Source organism: Haplochromis burtoni, unplaced genomic scaffold, assembly GCF_018398535.1.
Source record: "Haplochromis burtoni strain Fernald_Lab_line unplaced genomic scaffold, NCSU_Asbu1 Contig_235, whole genome shotgun sequence".
NCBI classification, from domain to species: Eukaryota; Metazoa; Chordata; class Actinopteri; order Cichliformes; family Cichlidae; genus Haplochromis; species Haplochromis burtoni.
In genome coordinates this window covers 477,500-498,600 of record NW_024582596.1, presented here as the reverse complement: position 1 = coordinate 498,600, position 21,101 = coordinate 477,500, and the positions used below count along the sequence as shown (strand labels likewise).

The 21,101-nt window shown below is 41.2% G+C and overlaps 1 protein-coding gene across 1 annotated transcript in view; it reads left to right on the top strand.

Annotated features, from left to right (window-relative positions):
• Positions 1 to 21,101, top strand: part of scin (scinderin) — a gene marked incomplete in the record, with an annotated part of 40,970 nt that overhangs the window by 1,913 nt on the left and 17,956 nt on the right. The window contains 11 exon segments of the mRNA XM_014338570.2: positions 5,362 to 5,516; positions 6,470 to 6,631; positions 7,535 to 7,684; positions 10,913 to 11,005; positions 11,867 to 11,999; positions 12,116 to 12,204; positions 12,357 to 12,572; positions 15,299 to 15,420; positions 18,839 to 18,929; positions 19,547 to 19,717; positions 19,792 to 19,969. Of these exon segments, the coding sequence (XP_014194056.1) occupies positions 5,362 to 5,516; positions 6,470 to 6,631; positions 7,535 to 7,684; positions 10,913 to 11,005; positions 11,867 to 11,999; positions 12,116 to 12,204; positions 12,357 to 12,572; positions 15,299 to 15,420; positions 18,839 to 18,929; positions 19,547 to 19,717; positions 19,792 to 19,969 (1,560 nt within the window).

Sequence of the window (21,101 nt, the reverse complement as noted above, 5' to 3'; positions counted from 1 at the left end):
ATATTTGTCTGTTATGTGAGAGAATGATCTGTTAAATTCAAATGTAATACTATGGAAAAATATATAAAATGATCAAACATTAATGAGAATAATCAATAATTAAAGGAGTATTTGAATTATAATTTTGCTGAAAATGTCATGTCATCTAGGTCTGATTCAATAATTCAGAAGTAACAAGTGAAAATATAATTAATAGGAATAAAAACAAAAAAAAACATACAAAACATTGCACGGCCACGCTGTGCTAATTAAATGTAGAGGTAGGAATTGATTGATTTGAAAGATTGAACTGTTGAATTCAAATGTAATGCTATGGAAAAGTATATAACACGATTCCTATAAGCTTGTGTTACATCACATAAGTATTATTATTTTTGCTGTTTAGGGTGATCGTGGCTCAAGAGTTGGGAGTTCGCCTTGTGATCAGAAGATTGCCGGTTCAAGCCCTGGCTCGGACACCCTCGGTCATTGTGTCCGTGGTCAAGACTCTTCGCCTACTGGTGACGGCCAGAGGGGCCGATGGTGCGATATGGCAGCCTCGCCTCTGTCAGTCTGTCCCAGGGCATGCAATCCATTATTAAACTAACTGTATATTTCTGTACATTTACGTATTATGATTCATATTGCCACATTCATTGACCTTGTTTATAGGTAATTTCATTGTGGCTGTAGCTCAGGTGGTAGAGCGGGTCATCTACTGATCGGAAGGTTGGTGGTTCGATCTCTAGCTTCCCCAGTCTGCAAATATCCCACATATCCTTGGGCAAGATACTAACCCCAAATTGCTCTCCGATGCATCCATCGGAGTATGAAAGTGTGTGTGAATGTTACTTAGAGAGCACTTAGAAAAATGTGCTTGTGTGAATGGGTGAATGTACAAGTTGTGTAGAGCGCTTTGAGTGCTCAGAAAGAGTAGAAAAGTGCTATATAAGAACCAGTCCATTTAACATTTACCATTGTTTGATCACGTTAAAATGTTCCTAATTTAATATCTAAAAGCACTTGGAAGAGGCAGAATCCCATGTAAAATTAGTGCAACAAACTGTATTGTCATTACTGGAAATAACTGTATTTTTATGAGGAAGTTATTTTCTGTTATTTTACAGTAGTATTTTGGCGCCCAAGCTGCCAGAATATAACCGTTTTTTTAAGATGTTTTTTTAACAGTGTATCTAAATGCTTAAACTTTATAAAAATATTGTAGTGTCCTATCAGAATACCTGCCAACAATGCTGTCTTTGTCAGGTTTGTCGTATAGACCATCCCCTGCTCTGCTCCTCCTCCTCCTGCAGTTTACTTCACTGTTGGGACTAATTCATGAAAAGTGCTACGTATTAAATATACACATGGAGTACTACACAGTATATATAGCATCTGTCATCATAAATTGGTAACCCACTTAACGGATTGCACTCACATATGATGCTGGTCTGATGCCTTCTGGACCAAGTAGAAGCTTATTGTTAGTTTTTGTTGTTACTTCACTGCTTCATTTTCAAGGACGCTTTATTGGCTACGTGACTCGATAGCTCAGTGAGTGAAATGTTGTAAAATCACAATGAGAAGGTGCTGCAAAGTCACCAACTCCATCAAGCTTGATCTGCATAGTTAAAAAAATATTGCAACAGTAAAATATGAAGTTTGTTGTTAATTTGCTGTGGATAAATGACTAAGGTACCAGTTTGCTTTCTTCAGCAACATGTCACCACTACTTCACACCTCAGGAAAGTTTAGCCAGAAAATCAGCCCTCGCTTGTTCCATACAATCACTACACTAACAATAAGTGTGTGTATGAAGCTTGATATACTTTAATGCTGTGTGCCATAAAGTTTCCAAAACCTGAATAAGCCTTTCTCGAGCTGACAGCTCCGTCATAGCCACACCTCATTATTCACGCCTGCCGTTACCTGATCCCCCTGATAATCACACAATGATCATATCCAAACTAATCATTTACTGACAACAGCTGATTATCTTTTTAACATTGAGCTGTGGCGTTGCTCTTACTGCTTTTATTTATTTGCAGCAGAGAAGAAGAAAAGCCTAAAACACTCTTGGTTTTGGCTTGTCATTCTGCGCCACATAAGTTATCAGTAGCAGCATGTCATAGATATAAGAAATCTGTAATGGTGTAACAAACAGTACATGAGTTCACACTTCAACACTTAGCGCTCTAGTTTAAGTTTTGGTGCCGCATCTCTTCATGCCTCCTTTTGTGTCTTTTGCACACTTCACTTGCAATAACTTTGCAAAAAGTAGGCATCGCACAAAAGTATGTTGAGCCACACCAACCTACAGTTTTTGATTGGAACCATTTTAACAACAATTCAAAATGTGAAAGTAAACACCAAATGTGTACTGAGTAACTCTACTCTACTCTCAACATTCTGTCTGGTGCTTGTCCATTAAGAACGATGGATATACACCTACAAAACTATATAGTATGGACACATTTTCTTCTTTCTATGCTGATATGTAGATGAGCTGTGTGCATGTTTGGCAGCATGTAAACATGACTGGACTTGCTTGAGTGTATATATATATATATATATATATATATATATATGATAATAATATAAATATATGATATTATGATGTGTGTGTGTGTGTGTGTGTGTGTGTGTGTGTGTGTGTGTGTGATACTTAGGGTGTTTATAAAAGTGAGGGATATTTGTGTGCTTTGATTTTCTGATTGAATAAAACATAAAAATCAAGTGAAATACATTAATTGTACTTAGGGGTTCACTTCACCCAATTTTCACTGTTTCCTAAAAAGTTACATTCAAACAAAGCAAGTTGTTATATCTAGATGGCACTAAATGCTGCTCAGGTTTTCTAAGCTTCTTTTTTGTGACTTTAAGAAAACAAACAAGCTGAACAAACATTCACACACACATTGGCACTGTGATGGGTGCGTCAGAGAGCAGCTTGGGTTAATATGATGCCCAAGGATCATATTAACCCAAGACTGGAGCAGCCAGTCATCAGTAGATAACCTGCTCTGCCTCTTTAGCTACAGTCACCCCTTTGTTCTGTTATGTAACAGACTGCTATTTTTCAATAAATTGTTCTTGTACAATTATCACAACGCTAGTAGTAGTTTTACCACTATTATGGTAAGACTTCTGTTTACACTCTACAAGTAATTCTTCCTCTAATGGTTCCATGTTATTTTCTAGCACTGGGCTAACAGCATTATTCTTTTGACTTAGACACAAAGAAATCTCCAGTAGGTTTTCTCTTTGACAAAGTTTGTATTGGTAGTTTGCAGCTTTAACCAGCAACTTGTCATGCTTGTCTTATTCTGACGGTTCACTCTTTGTTGACATTTCCTTCTTATGTTGATTCAGCTGCTGTCTCAGCTTTGTCTGGGATGTTTCTTTTCTATCCGGGCAAAAGTCTGGAGAGAATGTCAGCATTATTCATAACTTCACCAAGTTCATAATGTCAACATGAAGTCTCCCTAACCCACCAGGGGCAGATAGCAGTGTTAGTTTGGGGGCTTGTCCATTGAGACAAGGACCCGAGTTGCAGGGTGAGAGTCCATTTATTTATAATATCAACAACAATAAATCACACTCTTGTGATACTTCGACTTTTTAGTCACTGTATCTCTAGCTCAGTTTATTCACTCCAACACTGCTCTTTTCCTCCTATCCCAGTTTACCACTAAAACAGAGAGCGTGTGATTAAATAATTAGTCCCAGCTGCCCTGCGAGTCTCCAGGGCACTGCCTGCTGAACCCACTGCACCACTCCTCTGCATCGGAGCCTCAGACCACACCACGGTCACATACCTCTACCATTTGAACGAGGCCAGGGAGCCACTCGGCCATGTCCACTCCCCTCTCTGTGAGCAGGAGAGGAAATCAGCCACCACCGTGTCCCCGGCCTATGGACCACCTCGAACTTAAATGGCTGGAGGGCGAGATGCCACTGGGTGATCTAGGCACTGGCATCTTTCAGTGGAACCATTATGCATGGTCTGAACAGACAGGCACAGGCCTCTCTCAGACAGTTTCTGCAGGATGCACACAACAGAGCCATCAACCCCCCCTTACCTGCAAGGACAAAACAGTGATGTGTTCAAAACGTCCTTATGCAGAATAAAAGGAAAGGAAAATTAGGTGTGTGGAGCAGGGGTTCCCCACAGAGAGCCTCTTTTACTGAGTCAGACACACTGAGTGTGTTCGACCTGTGTTCAGTTGTCACAGCTCACTAGGTATAATCTGTTCCTAACCATCACAAATGGAAATGTCAGTGATAAGTCATCATGTGACCATCAATTGTTATCACAAAGGCTGATCTTAGAGTGTCGTCACAAGACTGTTAGTGGAAAATCTTCCATGTTCCAATCTTCCAGTTACTGAAGCCAGCAGAGTCTCCTGTGAAGCTGCTCTAGCAATTGCATCTGGCACTTGGTCTGGGCCACCACCACTTGTGCACACGGCAGACCTGTGCATCACGGTGAGCTCCACCAGCATCTGTACCAGCAGCTGGTCTGGCAGGACCCGAAGCACACACAGGCAGAGTTGCGGGATGAGTGTCCAGTTAAGTACAATATCAAAAACCCCAGATCACACTCTTGTGAATTTCAGGATGGCCCTGGTTGCACCGCATTGGCAGGCATTTAGGTTCACAAGTTTTAACAAACAATAATGTGTTTTTCAGGTAACTGTCAAGAGTTTTATGTAGGAAAGGTTTCAACTGTTTTCATTTTACCATAATGGTGATGCGTATCAGGCCCTTCAGGTAGCCATGATTCAGTAACAAGGTGGAGACCTATGCTGACAGAACAGTGGAGGCGACTGTGAATTTCAGAATGAAACCAGGCCACCATGAGTCTGCTCGCCTGACCTGTGGTCACTGTGAAGTCTTTCCACTTCCTGGGAACCATCATCTTCCCAGGATCTGCAGTGGCAAGCTCATCAAAACAGCACATTAAAGGACATTTTTCTTGTAGCAGCCGAAGAAGTTCAACCTGTCAGTGATGGTGCACTTCTGCTTCTTCATTACTGAAGCCATCCTCAACTCCTCCATAACAATTTGCTGCTGGCACTGCCAGAGACAATGGCAGAATACAGCACATCACCTGCTCTGCTCACAAGTTGATTGGCAGCAATGTGCTTTCTCTTCCAAAACCTAAATGTTTCCCTGGCCCCGGGGCAGGCACAAGAGATCACTGTTGACACCATCCACCCCAGAAATAAACTTTTTGAGTCACTCCATGCCTGATGGACCAGATGGAGGCAGGAGGCTCTGGTCCATCCGGAATAACACCTTATGACATTCAGCAGTTTACTTCAACATACAGTTGGATTGCTTAACTACTTTCTCACTGTCCTTATTTATTATTGACAGGAAAAGAGTGCAGCCAGGATGAGAGCACTGCTGCAGCCATCTTTACTGTGCAGTTGGATGATTACTTGGGTGGAAAGCCAGTCCAGTACCGAGAACTACAGGGGGTTGAGTCAACTGCCTTCACCAGCTACTTCAAAGGAGGGCTCACTTACAAAGTATGTTCATTCATGAGCTCTGCTGCAACATGCTGATCTTTTAATTACAATTCTAGATGTCTAAAGCTCCTGAACCACAAGTGCCAACGTCATCATTGCATTCAGTTCATGGAGGAACATATGGTTATTTAAACTATCATCTTGCAGGACTGTTCTCTGCTGTGCCCATAGTAGAAAAACAAATATGGTCTATATTCTCAAACAGAATTAAAAATATGATTGTGTAACTTTAGTGGTTCTGACAGTCGTTGTCCATGACCTGTTAATCACGTGAGGCATCACATGAGCCATGGTGGGGATAAGGGTGTATGTCAAAGGAAGTTAAGGATGAAACCACCCTGCCCCACCCCATCATGTGGCCCATTGAAGTCACCTAAGGGCATGTGTGAGTGGGCATTGAAGCCCCTGGCTCTCAAGACTGTGTGGGTGGTGGCTGATGGTGTTGTCAGCCACTACCTCTGTATAGTGAAGGTTTTTTGACTTTGGACTTTGAAAGGGGAAAATGGCTTTTTCCTTTTTAAACCATCTGTTTTCTTAGTCCAAGATGTGGCATCCTCAAAAGAGTGTCGTTTGTGCTTTGAGTGCATTTAAAGAACAAAGGACACTTCAACCCTCACTTACACCTTGCCTTAGGTAACCAAAGTAGTATACAACTTATACCATGCATACCATTTAGAAATTGTCACTAGCTGGCTTTTGCAATTGAAAGTTTATTGTTACTGTAGGCTCAACAATATGACTTTACAGACCACTTGATTTTTTTTGTCCTTTATTAACTAGACAGATATTTTTTTTACGTTGACTTTATACCATAACATTGTACTCTGCAAACCCTGCTACATTATATTTGGGAACAATGACTGGAAAGAAACAGCAAGAGAGAGTAAGAAAGAGAAGTGACAGTGCAGTGTAAACAGAGAAGGTTGACAGCATAATATGTTCTCTGTCCACAGACAGGGGGTGTGGCCTCAGGTTTCAACCATGTGGTCACCAATGATCTTACAGCACAGCGACTTCTACATGTCAAGGGTCGGCGTGTTGTCAGAGCCACCCAAGTCCCCTTCAGTTGGTCCAGCTTCAACAGTGGAGACTGCTTCATCATTGACCTCGGAGATGTAAGGACAAACTGTTATATACTATACTGCCAAAAGTATTTCATTATCACTCATTGTACCTAATAGTACTGTCACCTCATCAGAGCACTTTGTTCTAAAAATGCAGGTTGACTTGTAATTCTAGTGTATCTAAAAACAGAACGGGAGCCAGAGCCTTCAGCTTCCAGGCCCCACTTCTGTAGAACGAGCACCCAAATCTGGATTTAGGACAAAGGCACCCTCTCTACTTTTAAGTATTTAAAAAAAAAAGGCGGGGGGGGGGGGGGGGTTTGTAAATAAAATAATAATAATAATAATAATAATAATAATAATAATAATAATAATAAAAGGGTCAATTTCAGAACCTCAGGACATTGTTCTATGGTACAGGATGCCACTTATGCGACTAGTGGTGTACTGACCCACAAAGTGGAAGGCCACCCAAAATCATAGAGCTGGGTCAGCCACATTCAACCGTTACATCACAAAGAGCAGGGAAGATATGTTCTCTGGATCGATGAATCCCATTTCTCAATCTGGTAATCTCACTGGCAAGTCTGGGTTTGGCATTGCCAGGAACATGGAACTGGCTGCATTTTGCCAAATGCAGGAAGACTGATGGTGTATCCAAAGCTGATAAAACAGCTTTGGAATAAATTAGAGGGGAGACTGTGAGCCAACATCAGTATTTGACCTCACAAATGTGCTTCTGGATGAATGCTCAAAAATATAAAAACACTCTTAAAACCTGAGGAGCTGTATTAAACCCTAAAGATAAAGAATGGGATGTTACTCAAGTTCATATGCGTGTGAAGGCAGATATAGTATATGTAGACACTATGTATATCTGCAGGGCGAGTGTAAATTAAATAGGGCCCAAAGCCAAGTTTGTATTGCCTTGTCTAACTGTTGTTGTGTCAGCAGAAGATCTACCAGTGGTGTGGATCCAAGTGTAACAAGTATGAGCGACTGAAGGCAACACAAGTGGCCAGGGGTATCCGTGACAACGAGAGGAATGCTCGTGCAGAAGTGATAGTCGTAGAAGAAGGAAGTGAACCATCAAAGTTAACAGATGTAAGTCCTATTTTATGGCTGTTAAGTTATTTTGCATTTGGGTTTCCTGTTCTAAACATATACACTACCAGTCCAGAGTTTGGACACACCTTGTCATTCAATGTTTTGGTTTTTTTATTATTATTTTAACTGCTTTGTACATTGTAGATACATACTGAAGACTACTTTGTTGACAGTGCTGCAAACTCTTGGCCTTCATGATGTAGTCCACCTGAAATGGTTTCCCCTCACAGGTGAGCCTGTCAGGGTTCATTTGTGGAGTTTCTTGCCTTCTTAATGGGGTTGGGACCATCAGTTCTGTTGTGCAGAAGTCGGGTTGGTCCACAGCTGACAGCTCTGTTTGACAACTGTTAGAAATCCTATTATGGCAAGAACCAATCAGCTAAGTAAAGAGAAACAACAGTTCATCATTACTTTAAGAACTGAAGGTCAGTCAGTCCGGAAAAAGCAACCTCCAGGCTGTGTGAGAGCTATTTGACCAAGTGCAGTCGCAAAAACCATCAAGTGCTACAATTAAACTGTCTGACAGTTTAATTGTCTGACAGTTGTCTGCTGCTGAGGATACATTCATCTGATGATGAGTCCAAAATCTGCGATCTTTGGTTCCACCTGCCGTGTGTTTGTGCGACACAGAACGGTGAATGATGGTCTCTACATGCAAGGTTCCCACCGTGAAGCATGAGGAGGTGTGATGGTGTCGGAGGCTTTGCTGGTGACACTGTTGGGGATTTATTCAAAACTGAAGGAGAGATGGAGTGCTGCACCTGATGATCTGGCCTCCACAGTCACCTGACCTAAACCCAGTGGAGATGGTTTGGGATGAGATGGAGGACCAACAAGAGCTCAGCATCTCTGAACTCCTTCAAGACTGTTGGAAACCTTTTCAGGTGACGACCTCATGAAGAGAGAGAATGCCGAGAGTGAGCAAAGCAGCAATCAAAGCAAAGAGTGGCTACTTTGGAGAATCTAAAATATAAAACATGCTTTGAATTATTTCACACTTTTTTATTTACCACATAATTCCATATGTGTGCATTCATAGTTTTGATGAGAATCTACAATGTAAATAGTCATGAATGTACATGTACTATAGTACTATAGCGGTTATTGATATGGGCGACACGGGCGGTTGCCCGGGGCGGCATCGTGGTGGGGGGATGGCATCACGGGCATCGACAAGCATTGAGCAGCATCTAATAACCAACTCGCAAAATAAAACAAAACAACAAACACGAAAACACCAGACATTATAATACAGACTTATAATTTTCATCGATGCTTTTTCAAAGTTCTATATGCGAAAAGTGAGCGCGAGAGCCCTCGGTGCGCCTGCTCGCTGCTGAAGTCAAAGTAAACTTTATTGTCATCTCCGCTACTTACAGTATATAGAGACGAGACGACGAGGCTCCAGTTACAGCAGTGCAAGTAAACAAACAATAAATATAAGAAGAGTAAGAAAATGAATATACACTTTAGGACTCGGGATAAAGGATCAATAACAATTTAAAATTTATAATTTACAGTTGATGATTTAAAGTCTCACACACAACCCGTCGAAAGGGGAGGGGGCGGCTGCTTCCAGATAGAGCGCATTTCATTTATAATGTTGTAAATCCAAGCCCATCATGTATTCATGATTTGAATCCTGGGTTGTGTGAAATCTCAGAAATAAACCTTAGACAAAGAGAATCTGTGAACTAAGGTGTAGGTCTGTTAGGTTAAGTTGTGGTGATCCTCGTGTTGGGGGATTTGTGTTCATACTGGAGTGCAAAATTAAAACCAAGATGGACAAGAAAAGTTCAAAGCCATCAGGTGCTCAGTTTAGAAAAAAGAGAAAAGAAGAGGAGGAGAAACGAGCTAAAGATACAGGTGTGTGTGTTTCTCTGGTGAAATTCAGTATGGTTCCAAGAACAGTTTTATGTTAATGTATAATCCTTAATATGTTTTATGTGAGTGTGGTGTGTGGGGGGGGGGGCCAGAGGGAGTGTTCGCCCGGGGCGCCAAACAGGCTAGGACCGCCACTGTACATGTATATGTTCTATATACACTATAGGTCCATATAGCGTATACCACTACCAGGTAGTAGTAAACGCTACCTGTCAAAAGTTTGGACACAACTTCTCATTTAATGGTTTTTCTTTCTTTTCATGACCATTTGAGTGCATGGACCTCATTGGGCTGTTTCCCAACAAGCTGAGCAAAGAGATCAGGGTAGCTAAGAGGAGCTAAAGAAAGCTAAAGAAAACGAACAGCTTCTCAGCCAGTGACCCAGAATCCGTTTGGAGAGGCCTGCAGCACATCACCAAATACAAGAGTCCCTCCCCTAGCCCTGGTTGCTCATGACATTAACACCTTCTACTGCAGATTTTAAAGACAACCCCCAAAAAATCCCATCTGCTCACCCTCAACTCACACCTACACAAAAAGACTACCTGCAGTCTCAATTTCCCCACACACCCCGCCCTCTGACTCCCTACCTGCACTAAAGATCTGTGAGGAGGACGTGGGTCTACACTTGCAGAGACAGAAGACCAGAAAGGCTCCAGGACCTGACGACATGCCCCCCTTGAGCCTGAAAATCTGTGTGACCAACTGGCCCCCAATCTTCACCTGGATTATTAACAGATCTCTGGAACTGTGCTCCCTCCTGCTTCACACACTCCACCAAAGAAGTCCACCATCACAGGGCTAAATGACTACAGGCCCGAGGCCCTGACGTGATTATGGATGACTGTCTGTTCCCACCCTTTTCGATAGCTAATAAACATTTGCACTTCTAATTTCTTCATTTTTGTGTGAAGTACAGTTAGCCCCCTATTTTGTTGGAGAAAGACAGAGCTAGGTTTTTTTTGGCGGGGGGGGGGGGGGGGGGGGGGGGTGCGTCTCTACATTAGCAGTGGACTTGAAATCAAACAAGAAATATATGTTTGAACTGTAGACTAAACACCTAATGCTGACAGATATTTGTGTTTTATTCATTTTTTGTGTTGCTTCAGAAAACATAAGTTGATAAATCTACATATAAATGCAATAGTGCAAAACATTCACTAGTTTTTTCACATGTGCATTCAATTCATGTTTTCAACTCATTTTTATTTCTTTTATGCTTGTTTATAGTTTGCTATATTTATGCTTTGGTTGAATTGTTTATTTTTGGATTTACTGGAAGCATTAATTGTTTCACTTCTTCTTTTTTCTTTTTTTTTGCTTTTTTCTGGTGTTGGACAGGTTCTTGGAGACAAGCCACCGCTGTCAGAGGGAGGTGATGATGATGACACAGAGGCAGACATGTCTAACAGAAAGATGGCTAAACTATATATGGTACAGTATTAACATCAACAAACACTGAAAAAAATCGACAAAGATCTTTGTTGTCTAATAGTTAGAATGTTTCCCCAAACACTGTCATAACTCTGAATCCTGCGAGCTGTTGCTGATGATACACAGCTACACAGCAACAGCAGACACAGCAGCTGGACCTTTAGCTGCAACACTCTGTGAGGCAAACTGCACACAAACAGTTTGTGTTTGTTGAGCTGATAGAAACATTATATTTGAAATTACCTCCCACTTAAAAAGTATTACTCCCTTTATGCTTGCATGTCTCTAAATCTAGCTAGATGCTGAAGTGTCCCAACCGCAACTTATGGACACCTGCAGTCACTCTGGTGTGCAAAAAAACCCCAAACAAAACAACAAGACGCCACTTCATCGCCTGACTTTGACACACAGTTTTGCATCTTTCACTTCTTTTTGTACAACAGTCCCTGGTGGTTAATATGCAAACATGACTGCCTTAATGAGTTACTGTTACTATCAAATCAGTTTGATGGCCCGCAATGACATGAAATAATAACTCCCCTCAAATCCCTTAAACCAAAAATAACGTTTTGAAAATGAAAAAGTAGAAAGTAGAGATTTGCTTAAAGATGTAGGGGGTAAAAGTAAAAAGTTGTCAGAATAACAACTACTCAAGTAAAGTACAGATACCAGAAAATTCTACTTAAGTACAGTAACAGAGTATTTGTACTCCACCTCTGCATCATTCACACATTTAAACACATTCATATAAGAACTTTTTCTGTTTGTTTTCTATCTAACATTTGCACAAATTCTTAAATGAAGTCAAGAACCATCATATAACTTATTATTATTATTATTATTATTATTGTTAATAACCAGGTGTCTGATGCATCAGGATCCATGACAGTGACTGTTGTGAAGGAAGAAAACCCCTTCCTGCAGAGTGACCTACTATCAGATGAATGCTTCATCCTGGATCACGGCAAAAACAAAATGATATTTGTATGGAAAGGTGCTCAAACAGTGTTAGCTAAGAGATTCTGGGACCTGCTTTGAATGGCTTGTTATAAGTGAAATAAGCTACCCAGTTTCATATCAGCATTGATTTCATCTATTTTTTTCCTGCAGGACATAATGCTAATCCCGATGAAAGAAAAGAGGCCATGAAAACAGCTGAGAACTTCATCAAGCAGATGGGCTACCCAGCAAACACACAGGTTTACTTTCAGTTTCACTTCATGGAAACTGGACACATTTTCATATTATTCTTTGAAAGTTTCCTGTAAGTAAAAGTACAGGACTATTGGAAAACTGTCCTGTATTGGAAATGGAAATAGTTCCAGTGATGTTCCTCCTGATGGTCCTGCAGATTCAGGTGCTTCCAGAAGGAGGAGAGACTCCCATGTTCAAGCAATTCTTCCTGGACTGGAAGGAGAGAGATCAGAGTGAGGGTTTTGGGAAGGTGTTCACCACTGAGAAGGTTGCCAAGATTCAGCAAGTTGAGTTTGATGCCTCAAAACTTCATGAGTCCCACCACATGGCAGCTCAGTATAACATGGTGGATGATGGGAGTGGAGAAACACAGGTGAATGAACTGTACTGTATGTCTGTGTATGTTCTCAGTCATCGAGGTCGTGGTAATCTGGACTTTTTAAAGTTTCTTGAAGAAAAGAAAGAAAGAAAGAGTGACCCTTACCTTTAAGTGCAGATGTACAGGTGACTCTTGTCCTGTCGAAGTGGTCTTAACGCTCACTCACATCTTGTGTGATTTGGTCCCGATAGGGTGAGGCAAGGTCTCACAGTGATTTCACCCGAAACCTCTGCTGATAATGACCCACACCCTTTCCACTCCTTGGCTCATGTGATGATGCACATGATCAATAGTTGGTCAACAACCCTCTTAAGGCACAACACCCACTAGGGTTTAAATACCTGAGACTCTCCACCGTTTGGTTTTAGAACTGAAGAAGAAGAAGAAACTGAAGAAGTCCTGTCTCTTTCTTTCCAAGCTCCTTAGAACTCTAAAAGTAGTGTCCATGTGAAACTATGCTGGTGCTTCACTTGTTACCTTTATCATTTTCTCTTTAGATTTCACCATCTTTGGGGTAACGTGGTTAATCCAACCGTTTTTGTTTTTCCTGTTTTACCAGGAATACTGTGGAGACACAGTAACAATTTCCCCCAAAAAATAAAGGAATAAAAAAAATAAATCTTCATTTCTGTGTTGTGGACCTGTAAAAAAAAATCAGTTCAATTCATTTTTATTCATATAGCACCAAACAACAATTGCCTCAAGGCACTAAGATACATACACACTTTACTACTAAAAATATTCACTCGTCCATCTAAACCGTTGAATTCAGGCGTTCCAGTAGCTTTCATGGCCACAGGTGTGTGAAATCAAGTACCTGAGCATGCATCAGAATCCTGGTTCATTTGTGCTTAAAGACTACTGATGACATTGGGGATAAGACAGTGTTCAAATGGTGAGACTTACACTACCAGTCGAAAGTTTTAGAACACCCCCATTTTTCCAGATTTTTATTGAGAATTATGCAGTTTAATGTCTCATTGCACTCTGAAATGAAAGCATAGTACCAATAAGCAATTGGAATCAAATAAATCATGGAATCAGTTTATAGACCAAGTGGACCCGTCCTTTCACCTACTCGACGGCCTACAAAGATGCTGCGTGATGAATCGAAGATTTCAAACTTTGATTCATCAGTCCATAATACCTTCTTCCAGTCTTCAGTAGCCCAGTCGCAGTGTTTCATGGCCCAGACAAGCCTCTTTGTCTTATTCTGCCATCTTAGGGATGGCTTTCTTGCTGCAACTCATCCTGTCAAACCTGCAGTTTGCTCCAGCTTCTGAGCCTTTTGATGGTGAAGGAAACTGGACTCACTGACACCTTGACTTTCATTGCAGTTTCTCTGTAGGACAGACCTACATTTATAAGTGATGGTCTGTCTCTCTTCCAATGTTAATTGCCTTTTTCTCGCTATTTTTTGTAGCAACACACTACTTTCTGCAGTACTGTTCGACTGATGCTCACGAGGGTATGATGCCACAGTGTGCTCCAACACTGCTTTCCTGCAGACAGAGCGGGTTGGAAGTCATCCAGAGAAGTTGGAACATCTGTAGGAATTAGCAGCACCAGCTTTCAAAGCTTGATCAAACTCCTTTGCTGCAGAACAGATTTAAACTGTTGGCCCATGTTGTGTTCCCTGAAAAACCTTTTGATGTAATTCTGAAATGTACTTTTTTTCAGTTTTGGGCAACCTTACCTTTTATTTTAACCTCTGGCAGTTCACCACTTACCTTTGTACCATTTCAAACTATTCATTGGACTTGAACGACTTGAATTGCAATAAATAACTGGAAAAATTGGGGTTTTCTAAAACCTTTGAGCGGTATTGTAAATAAAATTAAATTACACTGAAAATTGACAAGCAGCTGCTGGGCAGCCAACTAGTTAACACGGAGAAGAAGACAGCAGTTGTGGTAGTGGTGGCAATCATCAGAAAGAAGGAGAGAAGAAAACAGAAGTACGAGGGGCTATAGGTGTGCTTCAGACTGTGGCTCTGAAACTGCTGTTGCTCTTTGAGCCTCAGTGAACTTTAGGTGGAGACCTCCATGTACTATAAGGAGCTTTCATGTCTTGACATTGATGTCCTTGTGTGGCCAGTTTATTATTCCACCTGAGTATCTGATGCCTGGTAATCTGTATGTATTGATAGCATGGGTCTTATTCTTATCACTGAGATGGCTTCTCAGCACTTGTCTTACCTTCTAAATTGGTACACTCCAGTGAGATCTTTGAGGTCTCGCAGGAGCTTCTAGTTGTCCCTAGGTCTAGATTAAAACACAGAGGAGATCGGACTTTTGCTGTGACTGCTCCGAAACTGTGGACTAAACTGCCTTTACATATCAGATCCTCTCCAACACTGGATACTTTTAAAACTCGTCTAAAGACCCATTTTTACTCCTTGGCTTTTAAGGCCAGTCAGGTCTGTCATTATTTTATTATTTTATTATCCTTAATTTTACTTTCTTTTTAAATTGTATCTGATTATTGTATTGTACAGTACTTTGGTCAACAGTTGTTGTTTTTAAAAGTGCTATATAAGTAAAATTAATTTGCTTTGATTCTGGAGCTATTTGGCTGTAGGTGACATGATTCATGTTGATACTAGGAACACTGCTTTGAGGGAAGATGAGTTGACCTATTGCAACAGCAAATCAGTTTTTGCTGAAAATTATTATGGTGTTACTAGAGAAATAACTATTCTTATTTTTCTCATTTTATAGATCTGGAGGGTGGAGAGCAGTGGTAGGGTCCCTGTTGATCCTAAGAACTATGGTCAGTTCTACGGTGGAGACTGCTACATCATCCTGTACACTTACAGGAAGGGGCAGATAATCTACACCTGGTATGAGTTCAGAAACTGAGCTACTTTGCATCCAATACACATACTCTGATTCTCACCACCAAATGTCCTGTCACTGCTGATGCTGGTAAAAAGTGGTGCACCCCCAGGACTAGTCGACCTTTAGTGCACACTCCACATGGTTACTGGCCCTTTTGACACCATGCTATTTCCCTGCTTTCAGAAAATATGAGGGGGGTGGAGTCTCACTGTTATCTCTGTATTTAACACTGAAGCAGCTGAAACTGAGCAGCCCCGTCCACTAACTGACCAGATCAAGACTTCATATTATGCTCTGCTCACTGTATGTGTATGCCAACACGTTCTCATCCCAAAACGTAACATATTACAAAATCGACAAATCGTCTGTATGTTACGCTTTCGGAAACAGGAGGAAAGATGAGAACCTTTTGGACTGAATCATTTATTGTGATTGGAAAACACTATCTAACACGATTAAGGTTGTGGTTTAGGTTAGGGAGCATCATCCTATTGGATTCCATCCACAATCCGGCGTGTATCACAGGGACGTGGAAGGTTACCTTTCGCATTCCTATGGAGCGCCTCGGGACGTGGCGGTATGTTACGCGTCGGGAATGAGAACATGCTATTCTCATTACCAAGCAAGATGAAAGGACAAAGAATCCAAAATCGAATTCCAACATCATTAGTAGACCAAGGGAATAAAACATCTTCAGGAAAGTGATAATGAAATCAATCAATGGAATAAAATCTGGGGGAGCATATTTTGGAGGGAGACATTAAAATACCAATCTGAGCCCTAAAGTTGAATCTGTTCATCTGGACGTAGCGTTCAGTCACTCATTCAAGTGTCTTCTTTGGTCTTAGGTGATTGCAGGTTCCCCAACCATATAAACAGTACATTTGCATAATGACTGAAACTTGCACCTGTAGTCTGCAGTCAGCTGAGACTGTAGAAGTCACCTGGATGAGTGACAAAACATTTCTCCCACTGAAAACGCTACGTCCAGGTGAGCAGAATCAACTTTTGGGGATTTCCATACTTGGATGATTGAGCATGAAAAATTGTGAGACAAGGGTATCACAACAGTTTGTACACTGACTGGACCTTTTAGAAGGTTTGCAGAATTACAAAGGGGATTTACAAGGTAATTACAAGTAAGGGATTACTGTATCAAAAAAAACTGAAACGGGAGAATTAAGGGAAGTTGACATACTAATTGACATCCTGAGTTATGCCTACAAGAAGAATACTACAAGAATGATTTGTAAAACAGGCTGATGGATCAAAATATAATGAATAAAGGATTCATACAGGGTGATACAGGAAGGCAACATGGGAAAAAGAACTCAACGCTGGCATATTGCAAAAGGACAAGCGTTCAGTGTTAAGTGAGGAAACCTCATCCAGAAGGTCAAAGAAGTGGAGAATGTTTGGTTGGGAAAAAATGTTCATTTTATTTTGCATATCAGAAAACATTGTCCAAGCTATTGGAGCCATGTTGGCGGTTCCAAAGCTTGGAGAATGTTCTTCTGAGAAACCTTTGTCTGATACTAAGTAACATTTTGAAATATGAGATTCTCTATGTGATTTCTGTCTTTTTAATCAGAATGCAGGTTTTTTTATTGTTTTTCTTAAAAAGGAGAGAGTGGTATCTATGTCAATATTGTTAGTAGACTTTTAAAAAATTACAAAAACCTGGTATTCAATTCGATTTTATTTATACAGCGCCAAAACCTAACAACAGTCACCTTTTGGTGCTTTATACTGAAAGGTAGACCCTACAATAATAGATACAGAGAAAAACCCAACAATCATATGACCCCCTATGAGCACTTTGGCGACAGTGGGAAGGAAAAACTCCCTTTTAACAGGAAGAAACCTCCACAGAACCAGGCTCAGGGAGGGGCGGGGCCATCTGCTGTGATTGGTTGGGGTGAGAGAAGGAAGACAGGAAAAGACATGCTGTGGAAGAGAGACAGAGATTAATAACAACTAATAATAGCAGAAGTGAGTCTACAAACACTGAAGTGAAAGAAGTGAGTGAAGAAGAAACACCCAGTGCATCATGGGAATCCCCCGGCAGCCTACTCTATTGCAGCATAACTAAGGGAGGATTCAGGGTCACCTGGTCCAGCCCTAACTATATGCTTTAGCAAAAAGGAAAGTTTGAAGCCTAATCTTGAAAGTAGAGATAGTGTCTGTCTCCTGAATCCAAACTGGAAGCTGGTTCCACAGAAGAGGGGCCTGAAAACTGAAGGCTCTGCCTCCCATTCTACTTTTAAATACTCTAGGAACAACAAGTAGGCCTGCAGAGCGAGAGCGAAGTGCTCTAATAGGGTGATATGGTACTACAAGGTCATTAAGATAAGATGGGGCCTGATTATTGTCACAGGTCGGTGACTCAGTTATTTTTGGTTTTTGTACTTTTACTTTTGATTTTATTATGAATTATGACTGTTTGTGTTTTGGTTTCTGTCCTAGTATTTCTAGCTCCCTAGTTTTGTAGAACTTCCTGAGTTCTAGTTTTTAGGCTTTGTTATTTGGTTTGGTGTTAATTCTGTGCTCCCTCTGATCTGTGTCAGCCCTGCCTGTGTATCCCCTCTAGTGTAGTCTGTGTAGAGCCCGCGTCTCTGAGTCTCTGTCTTCGTGTGTGTTTTGAGTTTCCTGTTTTACTTTGAAGGTTCGTGTCTGATGTCAGTGTGTTCAGTTTTACTTGCCTCCTGTCTCGTTAGCTCCCGGTGTCTTTCTGCATCTCCCTGTTTCTCCGTTTCATGTTTGGTTTTTGCTTGTTTTCCCAGTTTAGGTTTTCTCAGTTCTGCTTTCGCCACCCTCGTCTTTGTTGTATGTTCACTCACCATAAGTAAAGCTCCTTCACATCAGTAGTGCCTGCATCTTGGGTCCTTTAATAATTCCACACGGTTTGCCCTGCTAACCATGACAATTATTTAAGACCTTGTATGTGAGGAGCAGGATTTTGAATTCAATTCTGGATTAAACAGGGCTCAAATTTTAAATTCAAATGACTACTCCTAAGCGTGGATGATAATGCATCATCCATAACACAGAATCTTTATTACAAAATGAGGGTAACTGAAAGTTTTTCTCATAGAGCTGAGGAAGCTCCCATCACAGAACACCCTATGGACAGCTAAGACTCCTAATACAGTGAATCACAGTGAATCACAGCTACATGAACATGAATGTTTGTCTATTTGTTTGGTAGTTTTTTCTGATTATTTTCAATTTTTTCACATTTTACTAAATCAAAGTGGGAGAACGGACTGAGTGTAAAAAGTAAAGAGTGAAATCCATAACAATGAGCTGGTGACAAAGTTATTTGATGCATTTTTATTTTAAGAATATAGATTGGTTCACTTTCTAGATTAACTGTAACTTGACTAACTGAATATTGATTACTATTACTGTCTCCTGCAGGCAGGGAGCCAGCTGCTCTGTGGATGAGCTAACTGCCTCAGCGTTCCTGACCGTAGAGCTGGATCGTTCACTGGGAGGGAATGCGGTTCAGGTACAACACCAGTGTCAAATAAATATGAGAAGCACTTGTACGGATTGCTTTGTTAATTGTTCTAAATGCACAGTACTGTGCAAAATCTTGAGCCACTCCTCATTTCTTTATATTTTGCTAGAAAATAGGAAGTTGGTGCAGTGATTCATTGAAACATGCTAAGATTGTACACCATGTACCTGACCCTAACCCAATACAGACAGGAGCTAACGTAATGGCCCTTCTTTTATGCACATTTGTGGAAAGCTTGTTGAAAGCCTTCCCAGACTGTTGGCTGGGTCATATTAAACCCTCTGGATTAAGAAATCACTCAATTTGATATTCATGTGATGGCAGACGAGCAAATACTTTTGACACTATAGTGTAGATCATTCATAATGAGCCCAACTGGAATCAGGTCCATAATCAGCAATGGATCACAGATGTGATACCAAAGGAGCAGGAAGCCAGGCAAGCTCCGCCCCTGAAGCACATAAGCAGACCTACACGTGCACACACACACAGACAGAAAACGGGCGAGTCGACCAGAAACACTTTCAATTGTCCTGTGAAAAATAATTGTCTTGAACTTTCTTTAACTGGTATGTTAAAAACCAGTTTGCTTCATATGGTTTCAGGTCAGAGTGCCTCAGGGTAAAGAACCCCCACATCTGCTCAGTCTTTTTAAATCTAAACCCCTCATTGTGTATAAGAGCGGCACATCCCGCCTGGGCGATCATCCTCCTCCACCTCCTACGCGACTCTTCCAAGTCAGACGGAACCTGGGCACCATCACCAGGATTGCTGAGGTAAACCATTTCCTTGTCGTTAGTAAAGTAATGATGTGTTTATGCAAAGATGCTGAACTTCTTGTCTGTTTTAGGTTGATGCCAGTGCCGCCAGCCTAAACTCTAATGATGCCTTCTTTCTGAGGACCCCTGATGGGCAGGGCTTTCTGTGGATAGGCAAAGGCGCCAGTGAGGAAGAGGAAAAAGGAGCTGAGTACATGAGCAAAGAGCTGAACTGCAGCTGCAAACGCATCACTGAAGGACAAGAACCAGGTCATGATCAACACTTGGCATACATATACCAAATGTGTGTATCCATATGATACGCACACGCAGACACAAGCTCGCATAGGTCTGCATGTTTTCACACAGTATAGACGTTGTCAGGCTAGCAGCAGCGGGTCGAATCTATAAGCCGGGTTTCTCACTAACGTGTTCAATATTCCAGCCAAGAGAGGCTCTGAGCTGCTGCCTTTAGTAGTGTCCAGAAGCAGTGATGAGCAACAGGTGAGTGATTAGCGGCAGGTGAGTATGTCAAAGGCAGGAGCCCGAGTGATGCAGGAGCAGGAGGGAGGGGAACAGAGATTTAAACTAAAACAAAAACACATGTAGTCTTGCAGGGCTGGCCGGGCACACACAGGGACCATGACAGACATAAAGTTTTATTTTGAACACTTGTTGCAAAAAGGAAAATCTCCATTCAAAAGAAACCAAATACAAATATGATAGAAAGTGAAGATTTTTACCAGCGCTCATGTCTCAGTTTGCAACATGAGGACTTGGACTTTTCACCTCTGCCCAGGAGGTCATGTTTTTACAACCAACCTTCCAGTTAGTGTCCAACTTATTGGTTTGGTACCACCCCCACTGTACTTGGAAGTGTTTGTGTGTGTTCATGCGTGCATGGCATTCTGTCTACAAACACGATTGCTCAAAATGTTTAGAGCAGTAGAAGATTGGGGTAATGTTAACAATTCATTAAATCTGGCTTACATCCACCGAGCTCTTCAAGGTTAACTTCATGATTTATTGATTGAAAATTGACAACAAAGCCTTATAACTTGAAAACGGCTATTTGATTGGTCTTAGGCTGAGATCACACAATACACTGTGAGAATGTGAGATTTTCAGTGCCAGAGATTCCAAATTGCAGCACGGAGCTGTTAGATCAGAGCACTGTGATGCAGCACACAGGTGTGCTGTGTAAGATTATCTCCACCTGATTAGTACTCCAAGCAATCAGCATGAGTAACGGGCAGAACAATTACATTCTCTTCCACTAGAGGGCAGTGCATCTACCTGCTCTAATTACAGTTTTTTGTGAATGCTTAAACCCTAACTGTGATTCCTGTAGCACAATCTCTAAAACTATTCAGACTTATAGCAAAACCACTCACTGAGTTTG